This window comes from Metopolophium dirhodum, chromosome 8, assembly GCF_019925205.1.
Source record: "Metopolophium dirhodum isolate CAU chromosome 8, ASM1992520v1, whole genome shotgun sequence".
NCBI classification, from domain to species: domain Eukaryota; kingdom Metazoa; phylum Arthropoda; class Insecta; order Hemiptera; family Aphididae; genus Metopolophium; species Metopolophium dirhodum.
This window is the reverse complement of record NC_083567.1, coordinates 24710477-24732167: the sequence shown is the minus strand read 5'-3', so window position 1 is coordinate 24732167 and position 21691 is coordinate 24710477. Positions and strand designations below refer to the sequence as shown.

Below are 21691 nucleotides of genomic sequence, written 5' to 3'. Positions count from 1 at the left end.
GCGGCTATATTATTATACTTAACGAACCGGCATCAACCGCGAGCACTTGAGTGCGCGTATAGAGGCGGCAAGCCGCCGTTTCATCTCGAGCACTCTCGCGGATTTAATTAATGAAATTCAAAATCAATAGCAATAATCGCTTTCGGTTATATATACATCCGGGGTGGTGATCCGCTTTTGACAGGCTAGCTGCGCTCTAATAATAATTGTCTTAAATGTTGTGATTTTCAAAAACAAATGTTTTGTTAATCGTTCGAAATACTAACATACAATAAAAAGCGTTTACTTAACTCGCGCTATACTATTTTTTTCCAGAAATCGAATTACCTATTTGATAAAATAAATTTTATTGTAATGGATTTTTTGGGTTTCAAATATTGTTTTGATGACAGCCTATAATTTTCATTAGTTTCGTTAGAATACTTTTACACAAAACATGTTGATGCATTATATAGTACCTATTATACAAATATCACACTATTATGGTGATCGATGGGAAATGGGCGCGATAAAAACGATATTATAATACGTGACTTAATGTTTTATTTTTATGCATTATGCATATTATTACTGTATAGTATAATATAATAAAGTCGTAGAAATTGTGTACTTTTATAATGTATATATGTAGTAACTAGGTAGTAGGTATATAGAGCGTAAGGCTTAGCTGGTGGTTTTGGTTTTAACGTGGTCTTCCGTTCGAACGCACACGGTTCGTTTCGGACGCGGCTGGGATCAAAGGGCGAATTAACATTTATCGGGTCGACAGTGAGCTGTACGAGAAATAGTATTCGAATCATGTGCGGTGGCGATTTCACGTATACACACACACATTTATATATGTATATATATACAGCATATACACACACACTTATAATATTATACGCTTTTAATCAACGCGCTCTTTCAAAAGCCGTTCGCCCGCAAAGCACCAAAAAACCTCCCTTCCGCAGCACCACCGCGTCATCGTCGGAGCAACTATATATAAATATAGTTATAAATATATCGACAACCAACCGAGCGTTGACGGATTGGGGTGAGGAATTTCTCTTTCTTTTTCAGCATCATGTACCTATATATTTTTGGTCTTGATATGAGTTTTACCGAAAACAGTATGTGTGTGTGTGTGTTACGATGATTCTATGATATTCTGCACTCTGTGGTACTTATAAATATCAAACATCACTGCAAAGGTATAATGAATATCATAGAATGCTGTCCGTTTACATAAAAAAAAATCCATTTACCTATAGTTCTCCTCTTCACCTGCCTATATCTATATCATATTACTATATTATACGCATCGGTTTTCACAATAAACGGTATTTTTTCCAACCTACTATTAAATTTACATAATTCGGCATATCAGCTAAAAATTACACGTGATAAAAATAATGATAAAGAAAAATAAATGCTGTCATTACTATAATGTACATAATTAATAATAATAATAATAATGACGATGAAAATATAAAAAAAATGTTATCTCCACGTTAGTCGGACGCAGATAAAATTAAATATTTTCGTATATTTTCGTAGAATAAATTATGGCGTTTTTTCTAGTGGATAAAAATATATCGCGTCGTCGTATAATGCAGACTACGTTTAATAATTTCGTACGTATATATTTCCTTCTCAATTCGTATTACTTACTTAAAATACCGAATATGAATTAACTAACTCCCCGAGGAAGCTGCAGTCGCTCACTGACGTAATATTTTTTTTTTATGGATATTTAACTTTTGTCACGTCCTGCAAAGGTAAGGTACCTAGCTATACATATACAGTGCGATATGAAACGACCTCATATTTTCATATTAAATTGTTTCCTTTTCTTTTACGAAAGACCCAAATTGAAACTCATATTTCGTATTGTTTTTCATCGAAATTGTCGCGTATATATATATATATAGTCACCGCTCTGAGAAAAGAAATATAATAAACGTGTGGAATTCCCCGAAGTATATAATATATAAAGTCTCGTTTTTTTTCCGTCACGCGTTTCCGGCGTTTTTCATTTTCCGACGACGCAAACCTTGGGAATTAAAATTTTAATGAACGTCTCGCCGGTGTGTATAGTATATTTTAGCACGGTTGTAAAACGGTATAGTATATGTATTATATAGTATTACACAACATACCTACCTAATATAATATATAATAATATCGTTCGATACGCGAATTTACGCTATTTGTGCAGTAGGAGTGAGAAACGCCTTTATATATACATAATAATATTATACATACATAATATAATATATTATATTTATAGGTACGTCTTATAACACGCCCGTCTCGTTCCCACGAGATTTTTCGGCTACGATAATGCGATAAAAGAACAGCTCGCAAATAATCCGCTCGAAGGTTTTCGGTCCTATAAATACGAAGAACCATACCACCCCCGGCGAAGACGCGCCGCAATATAACTCCTTATATATAGCGGCGGCGTCGGGCGCATCACACGCGTGCGGTCACGGTGGACAACGATGGGGCACATAATATTGTTATAGTGTACGCATATAGGACTCGTAAGACGGCCTCGAATGCGGTGAAAATACCCTTACACCCTCTCGCTGGGTGGTATAAATGCCTAATACAATACGATTTCACTCGAAATCGGGTTTCGTCGCGTGACCGAAATCGTTGCGTAAAAACCACACACGAGTGGCTCGCGCTCGCTCTCGACCCCCTCAAACGCCGCACGTTATGATAATATAAATAACATATTTATGGACGGCCATTCGGTGCGGTTTTAGCGTTTGAGGACGCACGGTTTCTTGTATAATAATACCTTACCTATATAATAGACACGTGACACCCATATAATATTGCAGTATATATTATTATTATACGCCTTTGTCGTTTAAAACCGTTGATTTAGTATGGCACGCCACAAACGCCTTAGATTTCTAAAATATAATCTATAGGTACTCCGGCTTGTGAGATGTGATACGTGCGCGCCGTGTTCGGAGATCGGATAATATAGCTGACTGCGGTATACACAGCAGCAGGTCGAACCAAACGGATGATGATGATGGTCATCGTTATAAAAACGTCCGGCACCTTCCAGTCCATTGTGTATGCGTATTATTATATAGGTCGTATCTGGTAGTATACTATTATACTGCAGCACAGTGTGGATTCCTATAATAGTGGTCGTCGTCGGTTTGCAAATTTCCTAGAGACGATAAAAATTCAAAAAAAAAAAAAAAATAATCGAATTCCCCAATAGGTTTGGCTACATTTACAGTCACGTATAAAATAATTTATAATAATATATGTAACAGGTACAGTTGCTGTTGATGCGCCGTCGTCGGCAGCACTGCTGCCAGCTAATTCTAGACGATTACTTGAATTCCGCTTCGTACAACTCGTAAACCACTATTTCTATAATATACCTGTAGGTATATATACTTAAACATTCCTAGATACAACCGTCGCCGAATCCGGTCTCGGACTTGGAAAAAAAATTGTTATCATTGTTCACAATGAGGACTGAAAAAATAAAACATTAAATCGCTCATCGGCTATTATTAATCCGGAGAATTTCGTCGTCCTGTCGCACGCTGCAAGAAGCGGTCACTATATAATATTTTACACAATGTTACTAGGTATTTTATTTGTGGGTGCAATATGCACATTAAAATAAATGATTACATATTTTAAAAACTGTATCTTTGTGGTGGTTACAAGACGCCAGTAATAATATAAAAATTCTATTACCATATTATGCCTTTATGGTAACTTCGTAGTCCACGGCCTGCAAAGTATGCGTTTAGGATTTTTAATATAATTTATATATATATGTACATAAACGTTTCCAAATCTTTCTGAATCGTTGTCGCCGTGGTGATGTGATTAAATCTCGTTTTGTTCTTTTTTTAAATCCCGACAAAGGGTATATAACGGTTGTGCTCGTTAATCCTTTTAAAGCGTGCCCTGCTGCAGTAGTAGTAATAAAAAGCTCTAAAGATGTTCCGGTGGGTTTTAATTTTTTCTCTCTCTCTCTCTCTCTCTCTCTCTCTCTCATCTCTTTTTATATATAAATCTGTAATGACACACCAGTGTGCAACAATTGAATGAAATTTGAATAAAGAACTCCCGGCCGTGGTGACCAAGAGACGAGCGAGGAGGGAGCCGCGAGACAGCCGACCGCGGTACGCGCACACACATGTATATATAAAACGGAAAAAAATCCCCGGCTGAATATTATAACAGTGCCGGGAGACTTTCACGACGACCTCGATGAATAATTCATAATTCTATTTTTTTTTTTTTTGTACTTCTTCTGTACGGATTTATTTTTTTCCCTTTTAAACTCTCAAATTAAAGCAATCGTCTCGGCGGTAATTTCAATCTGGTCGCCGAGTACCTTTATATGCACTGCTTATAGTGCCTACCCATCTATATAATATCTATATATGTATTGTATTATATGAAATAATAATATGTGCAGTGTCTGCTCTTTGTCGCGGATGCAGACGTATGTGCACGTTAATGTATATACGTGTGTGTGTGTGTGTGCACGATACCTGGCCTCGGGGTGTAAAATAAAAACACTAATAACGATGATAATAATAAAAAGTACTCTTGGCTACTGTTTATATTTTCTCCTCGTCTTTCACCGCACCGATTCGCGATAACGACATGTATATTATAATATTATTATTATTATTATTATTACACGTGCTGTGCCCCAGCATCCCCGAGCCATCGTCCCATCCACGGTGTACGCACGATGTATACATAAATCGTCGTCGTTATAATAATGATAATAATAAATAATAATAATAAACGAGTGCGCTGATGAATTCACTCGAAATAATTGAGCTTATAATAACAGTCGGCCGCGGGCAACCGACTGCAGTGCGCGCGTGAACGCGTTCAACTCTCGTGATATTATAATATCAAATATCAAATCAGAGCTTCGGCGGGCTCTGCACAGACTGTTTTCGTACACCCGAGGGCCGAGATGAAAACAATTTTTTTTTTTTTCAAAATTAGATTATGTCTCGGCACAACACGTCGTCTTGATATTTCAAAATTGATTTAACATTGCACTACCGTTGCATATTATAGGTATTATATACGCGTATAACAGAACTGCACGTTAGCGCGAGCGCCGAGCGTATTATAATATATAATAATATTATCATGTCTTATGCGCCGTTTTTTTTGCCGTGTGGTCGAAGTATATATATAGTTCTCAACAAACGGCACACGATGATATTATTATTATTATGTTATTCCGCCGCAGCGGCTGCAAAACTCCGTGCACACGTGCAGCGGGACTTTGCGGTCTTAATGCGGTGTCCGCGAGGATCGATATATACGCGTTCAAGACTCATGCTGTTGGTTTTGGTGTATACATTCGTTTTCTTGGAAAAGTAATAACAGTTTATGACATTTTTTTTACACGATTTGAAGTCTTTACAAAACAAACATTAAAAAAAAAATGTAATTAAAAAAAAAAATTATATCAGTACTATTATACTTTTTAAGTTTTCACATTATTGAATGGAATCGTACAATTTTAATTTCCAAAACTGAATATTATTTTTTCTGAGAATTTTAATGTATTAAACAAATTGAACTTTGAACGAGTTTTTAATTATTGTTATTTAACTTATATAAGTATTCAAAGTTTAGATAAGCGGGCTAAGTAGCACAAGGGCACACCAGAAAATATTGGTCTATACCATTCTGCTCGACTAAACTTTAAATACTGATTTAAAACATTAAAATGGCTACAGACTTGGTAAAAAATTACTGTTTTATATTTGGTTAAAACGAAACGACGAACGTATAAAATTAAAACGACTTTAATGTTAATTTAAACTGTTCACAAAAAAAAAAAAAAAATCTAATGAATATTATGATTTATGAATTTAAAACAATTTAATTCAACTCCGTAGAGATTCTAGTTAATAAAGACTGATTTTAATCTCTAAAACATTCATCCAATGAGTCGAAAATTATTAAAAATAAAATAAAAATACTATAAATTATACAATAATATGTCAATAAAGCTCTTAGAAGACTAAAGGAAATGTCAATAAACGCAAAACAAAAATGTATTGTTATTTATCTATATTTCTATGATGTACTAAAACACATTTTCATTAATTTTTTACCTAACATTTTGCATCTAAGACGTTTAAAAACAAATAATGCAGAGTTCATCGACAACCGGGCTTTCAATATATTAATTACCTATACATGACACGCCTATACTGTATAATATAATACTATTGTCATCGTCGCGTATATCGATTTTCAACAGGGTCGTATTTTACATTTTTACCTATATACCTATGTAATATTCCAACTAAATATTATTGTGTTTACGTATACACTTTATTTCATTTCATTTTTTTTCACTCGAGACCAGCGCATGAGAGTCTGTTTGATTTTTGAATGTGAAACGTACCTATATATATATATATATATATAGCTACCTCAAAGGTACGTGGTGTATTTGTTTCGATCGGTTAGTAGTTATATATTGTTCAAATCGCGCGTTTTCAATACGACTGCGAGAACCGGCGACGGGCCTGGGTTTTTTATATTAAATTTCCCGGTTTCCGAATATTAATCGACTGCCGGTGGTCGGACGCGGACGGGTGGTAACTGCGCGGTCCCAAAAGTACGGTAGCCGCGAGTAGGTATATACACAGCATATACCTATATAATGTGACGGGGTTTTATTTTCATTAAAAAGTTGGTCGACGAGTGCTCTCTCCCGCACTCCGCCTCTGTCTCTGTCTCTCTCTCTCTCTCTATCTACGCTCATATTATATTTAAATACACAAACAAAAGATACTGCGGCAGCGACGGCGGTGGTCGTCACGGCGAAAAACGAATTCCGCAGCGACAGTAAATGACGTAAATTCCATGTCACCACAAAGTCGTGTAGTTATATATAACAGTGCAGATACCTATAAAATTATACAGTTTTCATTATCATTATTGTTTTTCATCGCCGCCGAGTCCCGAATGCGTGCCGTTACGGGTTTTCGCAGTCTTTGGCCAATCGATATTCTCATGGTTTTTTTTGTTTAGCAAACCCTCTCACCGCCGCCGTCGCCGTGTACATTATATTATATCGACGTACTCGCCCCGTCCTTTTTTTCGCGTGTGTGACACCGACTCTGAGCGAAATAAACAATATCAATATTATTACGCGTACAATAATAATAATAACAATAAAAACGGTTTCCTGGGCGCGCGTGCCACTGGAACGACTATATATACATAGGTACTGTATATACGTCGACAAAGTGTACATAATATTATAATATATATATGTGTATTATGTGCGTAAAAAAGGCGATGCTCCGACGACCGAGCAACTCCTCGACACTCGATGATAAAATATACGATCGTCGTCTCTGATTTTCGGAGCGAAACAGATCGATAAAAAAAAAAAAATGAAAAAAAACCTCCTGCAGGACTTGCGACAGTTTTGTGTCTCTTATAACATAGATGTCGCGTATGATAATATATGTACGCGCTGTACAAGTGTACATAATATTATTATTATATATACACAATACCTACTTTATGTGTATATTATGTATATATATAATACACCTACGCGCTTTGACACCCGCTGACGAGGTCCGATCGGAGTATAATATTATTTATGTCTCGCGGCGTGTGTGCGTGTTTGTATATCGTTTCGAATAATATACTCTTATGGGTACTATAATACACGTAGTCGTGTATTTTATTGTCTGCCACCGTTGATTGACGTATTGAATACGTATACATACTGTCAGCGTATATACAGCGTGCTCGCGTGTGTTTGATATTCCTTGTGTCATGTCATCGTCGTCGGCGCAGACGGCGAGTGAGTCTCGTGTGGTGTGTGTGTGTGTGTGTGTGTGTGTGTGTGTGTGTGTGTGTGTCATTGTTATAACGTCTCTTATGCACACACAGGCTACGATGACAACGATAGCAATAATAATGATAATAATAATAATAATATTGTTACATTATTGTCTGCTGCAAACTGCGACGACGTACCTATACCTGTTTTTCAGTTTTTTTTTGCGCTTATCCTCCGTACGATATGCGATCGCATGTTTACGCAGGCGTACGGGTCACCGATAATCCAAATAGATAAAAGACATTTCAAGGGGGACTGAGTATAATAATGTATATACAGTATAGGGTACCCCAGCTACATACGCTGCTGAACTGCAGACGCGAACGGCCTGTCGGGTCGCCGAGACGAATACGACGCCGCGGCCGAAATCCACCATTATTGTTATTATTATTTCGTTATTGTTATTACATATTATTGTACATGCCTCTATACATACCGGCGCGTTATCATACGGTGGTAAGATGAGACACACAGCGTACACACTCATCACGAACAAATATTATATACTTATACATAATGTAATATATAAGTACACATAGGAACTCGTATTGTTCGCGGGTGGAGCGCATCGCCAAAGTTATGACGTTCGTTTTTATTGTGCGTGAACTAAACCCCCTGTAATGTTTTTTGCTGCTTTTTTTTTCATACGACTCGAAAAAAATAAAAACGTATGATATACGGATTGTGTGTGCGTCGCTGTTTTCTTTATTCATTCTATAGTGTTTCGCCCACTGTCGTCGGGGAACGGTTGCAGAACGTTTGCATTTTTAGAATTGCGCACAAGACTATAATATACTATACGAGATAGTGCAATACACATGTATAGTGTTGTGTGTTATGTAAAAAAAAATAACAATATATTATAATATTATAAGATAAATAAACACGTGGCTTATGACGGGCGTCGGCATAAATTTTACTTTGATACAGCCGCGCGATCGCGCACACCACACACGAGCATTCTTTCGACCGCGTAATTATTTTTGTGGACGCTGCAACCAATGCTGGCACATGTCGTTTCGTTGCTGCTGTTGTCATCGAATTTGCCGATTTAGTCGGTTTTCGATTGAGTTTTTTTTATTATTATCATCATCAAACGACGAGCGACGAATCGTCCGTCGCCGCTGCTGCACCACACGTGTATCAGATCGCAGGAACAATATATAATACAATATATTATTATGTATTAAGACACGCTAAACACGTCGCATTCGCCCATATAGCAATAATAATAATACTATATGGTGCTTATATGGGACGATATTATTATAGCATAATGATCACGGCCGAATTATGACGAGACGTGAAAATAATCCTCGTCGAGGATTCCGTTGAACGCACGTCGTTTCCGGTCGGATATATCTTTCGCTATATTTTATGTATATAGATAAAGGTGGTGGGTACCTACTTTTCCTGCGATACAATACCTCGACATAATACCGCAAAGTGCTGCCTATACACATAGGTATTATGGCGGAGTAGCGAAAAAACCTCAACGCCCCAGCAATAATGCGATTTGCCACCGGAGATTTACACAAAAGTGTTTTTGTTTTCCGTTATATTATTGTATTTACACAGAGCCGCCGCGGCCGCACGGGAGTAGTTTTGTCTCATCTTCGAGAAAGCCTAACCGCGACAAAGATTTACGAGACCGATGAACCCGGCCAACGATTGGCGATTATTAAAATTAGACCTAGTTGATTAGAAACATATAATATTATATTATCCGTATAGAAAAACGTACGTAATTATCGATGTTTTTAATATAATAATATTTTGAAAAGAATAATAATAATAATAATAATAAAATATCGGCTGCTGCTGCCCGTATTGACGGAGGCACACCGGTTTCATTATCGTTATTATTATTATTATTATTATTATTATTATACATTTTTTTTTACTTTACCATAAAAGTCCCGGAGCATAAAAACATATATACAGTCTGTATAGGTACGCTGCAGTGAACGTGGTTCGTCGGTAAAACGAGTTCTTCCGATAATTAGCTCCGGCTTATTTTTCCTTTCATAAATATTAATAGAAAATTATACGTAGGTATATACACAGGTAACTGCATTTTTTTTCCGCCTTTTGCGCGCCAGACGTCTTGGTCGTAGTCGTTGTTGTCTTCGTTGTTGTTGCAGGGTACTCATTATTATATATCATTATTCGTAATAATAATTAATAATATATTCATACTTACCATGCGTATATTATTCAATCAATGGGTATAATATAGTAATATTTTTTTCTCTCCGAAAATCGCACACGCCAAACGCCTCGGCGCGCTTGATCCTGCGTGGTGTATAGTTTCCACCTGTGTACAATATAACAATATTTATAAGCGACGTATTATATTCTCTCGAATAGGATTAATATTTTTCGTCCTATATCTGGTGCGTGCGAGCGTGTGATTTTTCACTAAAAAAAAAATTGTCAGCTGAGTGCCGAAAATCCCGCACGGATCGCGTGCCATTATGTATAACGTATCAACGCGCCTCGTGACCATTTCGATAATCCCCCGGATTACTATTATAATATATATTATTATTGTTATTGTTATTATTATTATTATTATAATACCTATACCTCTTCCTCCTCCTCCTCCTCCTATGATTTGATGATAATAATATAGGATACACTCGCGCTGAATAATATTATATTGTTCGACGACAATTTATTCTCGTTAAAAAAATATATGTGAAATGTAAAAAAACAAGACAACCCGCACAATATTTTGAAACAGGGTCGTAAATTTCGCGCGGTACGTTTTTCACAGACAATATTATACGTGCGCAGTATAAGCTGCACTATGACACGCGTGTATTATATAGGTATTATACGGTCGTATGTTCCTATACATAATAATAGTGCACGCTCGCATTTAATTTATTGTATTATTATTATTATTATTATTATTTTCGAGTCGGGCAGTGGCGATTCGAGACTACCGTTGTAGCAGTTGTGATATGCGCGTGCGGACGACATCGAGACGGCTGTGGGTTTCCAATTTTGTTGCCGACGGCTCGTTAAAAATTTTGTCGGAAACGAGCAGTATGTATATAGCTGGTGACGGTGGTCGATTTCGCGACGCATTATATTTATATGCGTATTATATTATACGTATACACGTATGGTATTAATCATATTAGATTAATATATTCGCGATAATCCGTAAAAATGTCGTCGCGTTTCGTGTCCTCGAGGCGAGCGGTTATTGCGCGTCATAACCGTGATGCGGACGTTCCGGTCCAATCGATTATAATACTTTAATAACCGTTCGGCGGTCTCGTACCAGGTATACCTACTCGGCCGGGCAAACGGTTATTTTTCCTTTAATATACATTTATAAAATATATCCGAACGAGAAAATACGTGTTTCTAAATTAATATAACGACGGGTACGACGATGGACGAATATCCCTCGAACAAACACACCGGTGGGAAATATTTACAAAAGGCATTTTCTGTATAGGTATAAACATAATAATAATCGTCTCTTTTAATGGTAACGGTTTTGAAATTGTCGTCTATAAGCCGCGAGGTATTATATTATATAATATATATGCGGAGTGATCCACGCTTTATTCCGTCTATATAACTACTCTATATATAATACGGTGACCTGCGATTATTTCTGAAAATATAATATAAACGATGTGTTTAATTTGATTTTTTTTTAAACATTCATTATAATATAATATGGAATGGTATATAGTATTATGTAAAACTCTTTCATATTAATACCCATATTATAACCGCAGTTACCTGACCGTCATTTTATAATATAGGTAAGCGTATAGTTTATTATTTTATTATCGATTGAAACGAACCCGACGTTTTCAGAAATAATCACTGGTCCACCGAATGATTGAAAAAATAATATAAAGAACATTTTTGTAATATAAGCTTGATCGCCCAACATAAAAAATTACGATGTTATGTTATAGGAGTTTATAATTTTATATCATTAATTCTCGTGGAGTACGAACAAGTAAAGTCATTGATTTAGGTATACAAGGGTGGACCTTAGTCGTATATAGATGATTTTTCAGACTTTTCCCCTTTAAGTGCGTTTTCAAGATGTAAAAAAAAAGTGTATACAAAATTGTTTGTCGATTGGTTAGGTCAAACTCGTACCTCCTGCTCTTAAAGTTCTAAAACTTGTTTTGTTCGAATAACCATAGTTTTCGGATTAATATCTCGTTATACAATCGTTTGAAGTTATTGGTATACAATATATATTTTTCTTACTTTGAACTACTCTAACTGTATACAAATCAGCACAACAATAGTATAATACATATGATGATGTATTATGTATATCATCATAGCAACCCTTCAGCTGTGGATATTATGTGTAACGTGAGCAAGGAGCTACCCATTCTCATTAGTGTCACTATTATAGGCTTGGGTTTATTATTACTTATTATTAATATAATATAATTATTATAACATCGAAGACTATTTAAATTTTAAGATATAGATGTAGATGTAGAATAATTACCATTTAACAAAATATATTCTAATGACGCGTTGATGATTAAAAGTGCTGAAATAGAGTTATATTATTGTATACACTAGCTGTAGGATTATGTGTTTATTATGTAATATTCGGTAATCAGTAGTAAGAACTAAGAAGACAAGTAGGAAATGTCGATGTGTCATAATTAGAATTATTTATTATTTAGGTACTTTGATATTGTTGGAAGCTACAGAGTTATACGATGGGTTAAGTTTATCGGTTGAGGAGGGAGAGTTTAAAAGGGTACCGCGAGTTTTTCTTAAGGATTATGATGGTTTGAATAGTAATTTGTTGGCGCTTGAGGAGAGATTTATAGTTTAAACATCCCTTAAAACGTGGGTACATGGCATTATTTATAGCAAATTTAATTTACTATAATTCCTATGCTATACCATTTTCTGATTAACAAAATATTTTCCATAGTAATTGATTACGAAGCATAAAACTATAAAAGTGCATAAATAACGTAATGTCATAAAAAAAACCAATGCTTATTTCAAAATTTCTAAATTATATCATTATATATTAAATATATATATATATAATATACTTAAAAAAGTGAATTATGGAAAATTGTCAACTTGGTATTATCATATCCACTGCGTATATTACATGTTATTTAACGTTGTCGTTTTTGCGTTTCTACAGGATGTGGGTTGCCAAGAAGCCTGTTCGTTTCATGACTGGCACGGAGGGTCACAACCCAGCCCCGTGGTGGAGGCCCGAGGCGAACGGGCGCTGACCATCGATTCGGGCACGCTACGTTGGCCGCGGCCGGCCGACCTGCTCTCGCCGTCCGCGCAACGTCTCGTGTACGTGATCATGCGACGCCGAGACCCGGGAACTAGGCGCACGTGGTCCCAACTGGGCCAAACGCCTGGCTACAAGGCGCGCCTGCCCAAAACGACGGCACCGTGGACGGTCCGCGTTCTCGCAGTCTCGGCAGAGGGTCTGGTGACCATCTTCAGCCCGGCCCCGGTCACCGCCACGTCTGTCCTACGGGTTCCTGTTGAATCCGTAGCCGCTAGGGCTGCGGCGTCCGCCGCCTCGCCACAGCTGGAGCTCGCAGCCACCCCACCACCCACACTGTCATCCCCGACGGCTGCCGCCGTTTTGCACGACCTCCGCGACGCCGACATCATCATCAGGAGCCTCGGCCGTGACCAGATTCTCGGTATTCGGTTACCATTGGCTGCCAGGTCGGCGCCCCAGGAAGAGTCTCTCCGCCTCATGGTGAGTAGAATTCATCATGGTCATCTTTCACTATATATATATCTATAATATTTATATATTCGAGTTTTACGCGTGCTCTTCGATTTTTGGTTTGGGAATTCCGCAGACGATTCGATCTGCGTAGGTGGACATTTTCCGAAACATTCGTGATGGCTTAGGGGTATTTTTTTTTATTTTTCGCACTTGTTGACGACCGAGAATCTTTATAACATTCGGTATTCGGTGTACGCCTCGAGTAACAAATCGAGAGAGCGCGGCGCGTATATATATGGAAATATTTACGATTTATCAAAAACCGTCTATCTACGGGTATATATAACATATACATATATGGTGTCAGTTGGGACGAAAAAAAGAAAATAAGCCAAAAATTACCCTTCGCTGTGTAGCGGTCTGTGCTTTGCATAATTTAGTAGTATATATTATATAGAGCTTACCTAACGTCGCGAAAAGGACGTGGATTGATGAGATGAGTGAGAGATCCACGCGACGATGACGACGGTGTATATAGTCCAGAATTTCTCTCTCGGATTGATGATGACTTACTCCACGCGTGGTTGCTCGTCGTATATTATACAATATATAAAATGTGCCATGTACAAGCGATGATAAACCTATATACATCGTCATATACATATGTCTGTCATAAAGGAAAATATGAATATTTGTTACGCGGGGCACGTTGCGCGGCCCCGAGAGGGTTCTCCGCTGTCGTTTCGCTCTCGCACACGCACACGCTTGCCGTATAAGACGAATAATAATAATAACAATAAAAAACCAAAACCAAATAAACCCGCGACCACTTGCCTGCCCTTCATGACGACCATCCGTACGACGTGTTTGCGATCGATTTCCCGCGCGGATTCATTCGTTTGACATTTTTTTTTCTTTGACGAGTATATATACCTACGGGCTATATACGGTCTAAAATTTGGTCGTTATTTTCGTTATTATTTTCCACTCTATGCTTGAGACATAAAAACCTAACTATATTGTATATTATATTCACCGTCGTAGGTACTTACATATATGCGTACTTATGTATACGTACCTATGTGCGCGAGTGTATTACACTAAAATATTTTTGTCATCTCATTGTGCGTTCCGTTATGATGATAATAATAATAATAATATAATAATAATAGATACGCGTTTTAACGAACCAGAAAATTACGATTGTATATAGTATACGAGCGCGGAGGTGTTTTTTTTTTTGTTTTGTTTGGCACGCAGCTCGTTATAACGACGAAACAATAATCAGTGTACATCAAACCCGTCGTTTTTTGTTCTCAAATCCTAACGACGAAATCGTCTCCGCGAACGACAATATAACAGTATCTTAGTGCACAGGGCCCGGCCACGGCAGCCTCGCCGAAAGCTATCAATTAAGGTGTGACAGTAATAAACAATACATTAATTATACAACCATATCTATAATATTGTATTATATAGTGAACCGCCTCCTAAAGTGAGGAATACCACTACCTGGGGCTAGTAAAAATAATAAATATCGTAATGTATATCATAACATTCATAACCATAAGGTACAAAAAATTTTATCTGTTTGATCTGTTTTCATTTATCAATTATTATAGCCAGTATAGGTACTAGACATCGTCCTGACATTTCAAAAATTGTGTGACTCTACATTTTTGATTATTGCTACTTGCTACTTGCTAGGTAATTATTTGTTTTTTATATTCATAGTTTGAAGGTTGTAAAATAATGATTCAAGCAATTTGTTTAAAATATCTGATATTTTGTAAATTTGAAAAATTATAAGGATTATTTTATAGATATTCACAATAAATAATTAACTATGGTTTTACTAAAATAATGTAGGTACACTAAATAAATTAATAAAAAATGATTTTCTAAACCTATTATTTCAAAGTTAACATTATGAATATGCAGACAATACCGTTCATGTGAATAACTTTTAATTCATATAAGGCAATTAAAGTGGGGGGGGGGAGGCAACGGGAACCCGTCTAAGCCCCCGCATAAAAACAATCATATGTTTCGTATCGCGTTTAAACCTCCGAGGATAGTATGTTTTAATAATTGATGACATCATCATTATATTACGAGTGATCCGACGGATGACATAATATAAAAGTCCAACGTCTGCACCGCTACAACAGTGGCCGGTACGAAATCAAAGGACTGTGCCGGGGAATAAAAGCCGCTCCAGCGTTTTTCACGCGAACAGGAAAATCGTTTGAAACATGATACATTATGATAAGATTATTATTGTTCGAACGCCATGTCGACTTCGTCACCGCCGCCTGTGATCGTATAATAATATAATACGTCATAATATATAATACGCCGCGCGGAGGAGAATAAATTATGTTCGTAAAACGCGGGCGGACCTCGTGTCAACTTTGCGCGGTGGCCGCGGGACAATAAAAACGGTAAATTGAGCTGTAAATTTTAATAACAATAATAATAACGATAATAAAAATCGCCCGTAAACGGCAGCGACCGTAAAGTATCGAGCGTAACGACTTTGTTTCGTCGGCACCTCCTCAATATTATATATTTATATTAGTAGGTATATAATATAATTATATTTATATTTTATACTATATTATTGTCTTTTCACCTTCTCCTCTATCGCAATGATTCTGCGCTTGCGAGAACAATTATACCGTCGTGTACAAAAAATAATAATAATAAAATATATTCTCTGAATTAATTCGCTCTATTCCGGTGCCATACATATACATATTATAATATATACGTCTAATAATGTCGGCCGCCGCGTGATTTCGTTGTGATAATATGGTAATTTAATATATATTATAATATTATTATTATTGTTGCTGTTATTATTTTAGTAGTTGTTTACTCTCGCCTGTGCCGGCTGTTGCGGGAAAATGAATAGGCTCTTCCGCGTATAATATATTTGTACAATATTATAATACACCCATAGTTGCGCGTGAGAAACTCGACACCTGCGATACGCGCTAGCGTCAACGCTGCCGCTGCCGACCGATAATAATATTAATAATTGGCTCGGTCTCTCGCCCAGTTCACTCGAGTGCGCCTCCCCCGTCGTCGCCGTGCAGTATATACATGTTAGGTATAATGCTTTACGCGCGTATAATATTATAATAATAATAATAGTAATAATAATAATGGTAGGTAATATTAATATTGAGCCCGCGCGCGTATATTAATCTAATTAAAGCACACACGTCCCGTCGTAAACGTGTGCGCAACATAATACGCGTTCGAAATTTGTAATCATCGCGAGCCGAGGCGGTCGTGTTCTCTATAACACATAGTTAGATAGGTGTGTAATTATTGTTGCCTATGACGATATAAAATAGTGATCGTTTTCTGGATATTTATCGAATTAAAAAATCCGATCGCATCTTCGTTTCAGACGCTAATCGTAGGTTTTGCCATCGCCCGACTGAATGTAATGTTGCGTACATATTATTATATACTTAGAACTTACAGTAAGATATTATGGTATATATACGATATACCTGCATCGATTTCATCATACCAATCTATTAATATCATTATACATATTGGTTCAGGTGGGAATTTTGTGCTTGAACAGATGGGCTGAAAATTTCATGCGAACACTTCGATCCTTTTTGATGGTTTTCACAGTGCCTTTGCCGTTTTTGTGGTCGCGTCCCTTTAATATTATAATATTAGCCTATATGGTATCTGATAACAATGTATACATATAGGAATGGGCACCGGGGAAGCGACTGTATATTATAATCAGTATCGACTTGTCCTACTCAAAATAGCACCCACAGAAAAAAATTCGACACTCGTGGCAAGGTTAAAACCCCACGTAGGATTATATTATATATTGGAATAATATTATGGGATTCTAAATTAGTAATATAGCATACCTACTACACTGCAGTTAGGTAACACTTTTTCATCGAAGAAATATTTTATAATTTATATTATGATATACCATGTTATGTACGCTATTAAATGACGTACAGTTAACGAGATTCCAGATAGTGAGGGGGGGGCAATGGCCACTGTAAATGGCGACCACTAAGTGTTGGTCCTGCTGTATACCCGCTTAATCTGGGCTGGATCACGAGAACTATAATGATAATGTGTAAAAAACGAAGATTGCACTTTTTGGCCTTTTTTTCTTGTTCACTCGTACCGCGGGTAAAAAAATAATACACAATAACAATAACACGTGCGGCTACGTAGACGACCTTCGGATACGATGAGTGCTCTCCGACGATCCTCCGCGGCGATTTCGACAGGCGCCACTTCGGTCGGCCGCCAAATACGCCTGTTATCTGATCGGACGAGGGTGAGAGAAAAATAAAACGCGTCAACGGGCCCGGTTATTGATTACGATTTTTTATACATCTACAGAAATATTATAGTATATATAGTATAGATACTATCGTATAATATCTTCGGCCGACACCCACGCACGCACGCATGCCACCCCCACCCGCGTGTCCAAACATTTTCGTATCCCATTAAAATATGTCTCGGGCGGTCGAAAAACATTTTACGATAACTCATTAAATCCCTCCGATCGTATATATATATATATATATATATATTGTGTGTATACAATATGTGTTTGTGTGCCTGTTCACGAAGAAGATAATATTCTGAAGAAAAAAAACCGTTTACAATACCGTAAAAGAACGATGAAAAGAATGTATTATATAAAATATATTATTATCACTCTCCCTAACTCCCTTGTAAAATGTAAATAATAATAAATATTCGGCCAGAAATAACGATTCGGCGTCTCGTATGCTGCATGCATGTTAAACGAAGCGGAGCCGAGAAAAATATGTGAATTTCAGTTTCAATAAGAATACATCCATTAAAATTCCATCGAGTTTTCAGTAAATGTTCATCGCTCTTTATCCGAATCGTGACTGTCGTCATCGAAATATATTTTAATGAAATCGTTTTTCGCGTTCGTTCTGTATAATATGTTTTTGTCATCGTATTATGAAACCAGCTAACCGTTATTGCGAATTTTTGATTTTCTTTCTTTTCGAGAATACTCACGCACAATTATAATTACCTGAAAATTATTTACAAAAGAATAAAAAGTCAATATCTCAATCGTACTATATAGTCGCATGAAAAAAAAAACGCTTAATAACAGTCGTAAAAAGCGTAAGGTTAGACCAACGTTTATGTTGTACACGTCCAGCACTCACCGTCGCATTATATTTATTTTGTTATTTCGACGTTGACTTTACTGGTCGCGTGCTCCATATTATTATAATGCGACTTGATTTTTCGCAGCTTTTATAAATTCAACAAGTATATTATAAAATACATAATAATTATAACGAGGTTTCTTATACGCGCTGCGTGGTATTTACGTTGCGATAACAATAACAACGAACAATTGTTGACGTGGCATTTGAAATCCAAAAATGTTTTTGCTCGAAATTAGTTATAAACTTATAACTATTGTGAGTTATTTTTATTATACATTTATACGTTATAGTGTACGTGTGAGAACACACGCGCACGAAACCCGCCATTGATTTCGTTTACCGGCAGTACCTCTACCACCTCCACCACCGTTCACCCAAGTCCCTGTATACGAATTCGAAACTACCCAGGACGTTTCGGCAGTACAATGCCGTCGATGTTTTATTCATATCCTATCAACTTTCTCGAGTATTATTATTTATTATTATTTTTATTATTATTATTATTATTATTACCTTCATAAAAAATGCTGCAGGCGACGTGGATTTTGGCAATTTGAACCGTTTGGGAATACATTTGCCAGGACCGCGGTGTCAGAGGTCCTCTGACTTTTACGTTTTGAAGTAAGGGTCTTTGGAGACGTAGCTCCGGGTGGAAGTCTCACCGATGTTATTTTTGTGATTCAATAACATTTAACGACTCTTCGTTTTACGAGTCCAGAAACTGTATAGTAAAATCACCACTATAAACCGAGTGTGTGTGTGTGTGTGTGTACTAAATGTAATATTCTGCAGTCGATAAATGTTACCACGTCGAAACCTCACGCACGAAATCAATTTGAATCCGTCTGAAGGTTAGGTTTTCAATAATTAGTAATTACCAACTAAAAATAAGTTATAGTGAACAGCTGGTTAACGCGATACACCTTTAATATGCCGTATTAATCACCGATTTAACGTAAGGGTTAATTGGCGTAAGACAAAAAACAATTCAGGATTAATGATAATGTTTTCAATCAGGATTTTGCGTACGACCCTTTTAATCGAAACGAATAGTACCTATATAGCGTGTAGAACGTCAAGTTAGGTACCGTATATACGTCTTACATTTACGAAAGTCTCAAATTGTGTATAACATAATTCGCTGTCCTGACTATCGACTGCAGTGCTGTACAATAATATATATAATTCAAATATGTTTTACTCCCGTTTTTGTTAAACATCTTCCATTATAGTATAGAAATAACTTGTGGTAAGGTACCTATAGCCATTATAATATTGGTACGTCTTGTATTGTGTACGTCGCGCATAGGCTTGTACAGAAATGTTTCTTAGGGTTAAGTGGGCATCAATATGTATGCCTTATAAATAATATATGTTGCTTTTTCACATGTCTGATTTTAAAAAGCAAAGGGGGGGGGGGGGGAGAAATGTCCCATATTGTCGCCTCTTTCCTTTTATTACTCACTGCTCAAACAATTATTTAAGAAACGAGCCTCTCGCAGTTTCACGAGGTTCGCCAATTAATACCCGTCATTCTTCCCCATTTTAAGTTTTTAATTTTGTAAATTGTTATATGAAATTATTGTTAGTATGTGCTACATTGTACATAGGTACTTACACTATCAGTGGCGTATTTGGGGGGGGGTGTCCTCCATGTCTGGACACCCCCCGACTTAAATTTATTTTATATAAACGGCAAAACTGAAATTAATTTGATTAGATTCGACGAGACAGAGACTTATCTATAATTTATCCAGAAATTATTTGAATTTCACCAGTCATTACAATAGTTAAAATACCCACAAGCCGCAACAAAAATACAAAAATACTAACTTTTTTTATCTGTGAAAAGTTAAATAATTTAAAAAAAAATTTTAATTCCACATTTTGTATCTACTTGATAATCCCTTTTTAATGAGTTATCAACCATCTTTCTAGCTATCATAGTTGAGGAGAAAAGTTAAAAAATAGAAATTTTGGGACTGTTCACGCCGACGTTTTTATGGATTCAACCGCTTATACTATTATACCGCTTAGGTGTGATATAAAATCTCTCTCGTTAATATTTTATATTAAGAATCAAGAAATTAATAAAATATTGATATTATAAATCGATTTTTTTGTACACACCGACGCCGTTCTAAGCACGGTGCTCGTCTTATAGATGTGCAAGCAAGTACCGCGTTAGAAACAACGCTCGTCTTATCGCATCAACATATTAAAAATAGTTCTGTAACATGACAATAGTCGCGTTTAAGTTAAACACGGTGCTTGTATCAAACGCAATAACAAAATTCAAATAGTTGGTCTCCAATGTGTTAATAAGAATCATAGAAATAACGAATCAATGTGTCATCAACTATTATACAATATTATTATTATTTAAAATTTTTAAAATAATATTGTTATTTTTATTATTATTCTAAAATTATACTTCAAAATGCAAAATAAACCAGTTATGTCTAAGTTTTTACGTATTACAAAAAAAGTGAAGTTTAAAAAGTAATTTTTCAGTCATTTCCAAATAAATTTTTATACATTTATAATAAATAAATAGGTGAGGCGAAACACACCGTGGCTATAGTTTGGGCTACACCTACTGAAAAGCGCCGCCGTCGCCGTCCCAATTTATTTGGCAACTAAGTTTCTAAAAGTTTATTTTAATGGGCTTACAGAAAATGTAATATGTTTCGATTTTGATGACTTGTTTGAAAGGTTCAATAAATGTTGGACACCCCCCGATAAATCACCCAAAATACGCCACTGTACACTATGCCTCTGTATATCTGGGGCTTACTTTCGTTATTAAATTAAAATATAAATAAGTTTATAACACTATATTAT

The 21691-nt window shown here is 36.4% G+C and overlaps 1 protein-coding gene across 1 annotated transcript in view; it reads left to right on the top strand.

Annotated features, from left to right (window-relative positions):
* The window catches only part of LOC132951483 (uncharacterized), a 124828-nt gene that overhangs the window by 78561 nt on the left and 24576 nt on the right, over nt 1-21691 (top strand). Inside the window, exon 4 of the mRNA XM_061023309.1 lies at nt 13065-13649. Within this exon, the coding sequence (XP_060879292.1) occupies nt 13065-13649 (585 nt within the window). The remainder of the gene's footprint in view (nt 1-13064; nt 13650-21691) is intronic.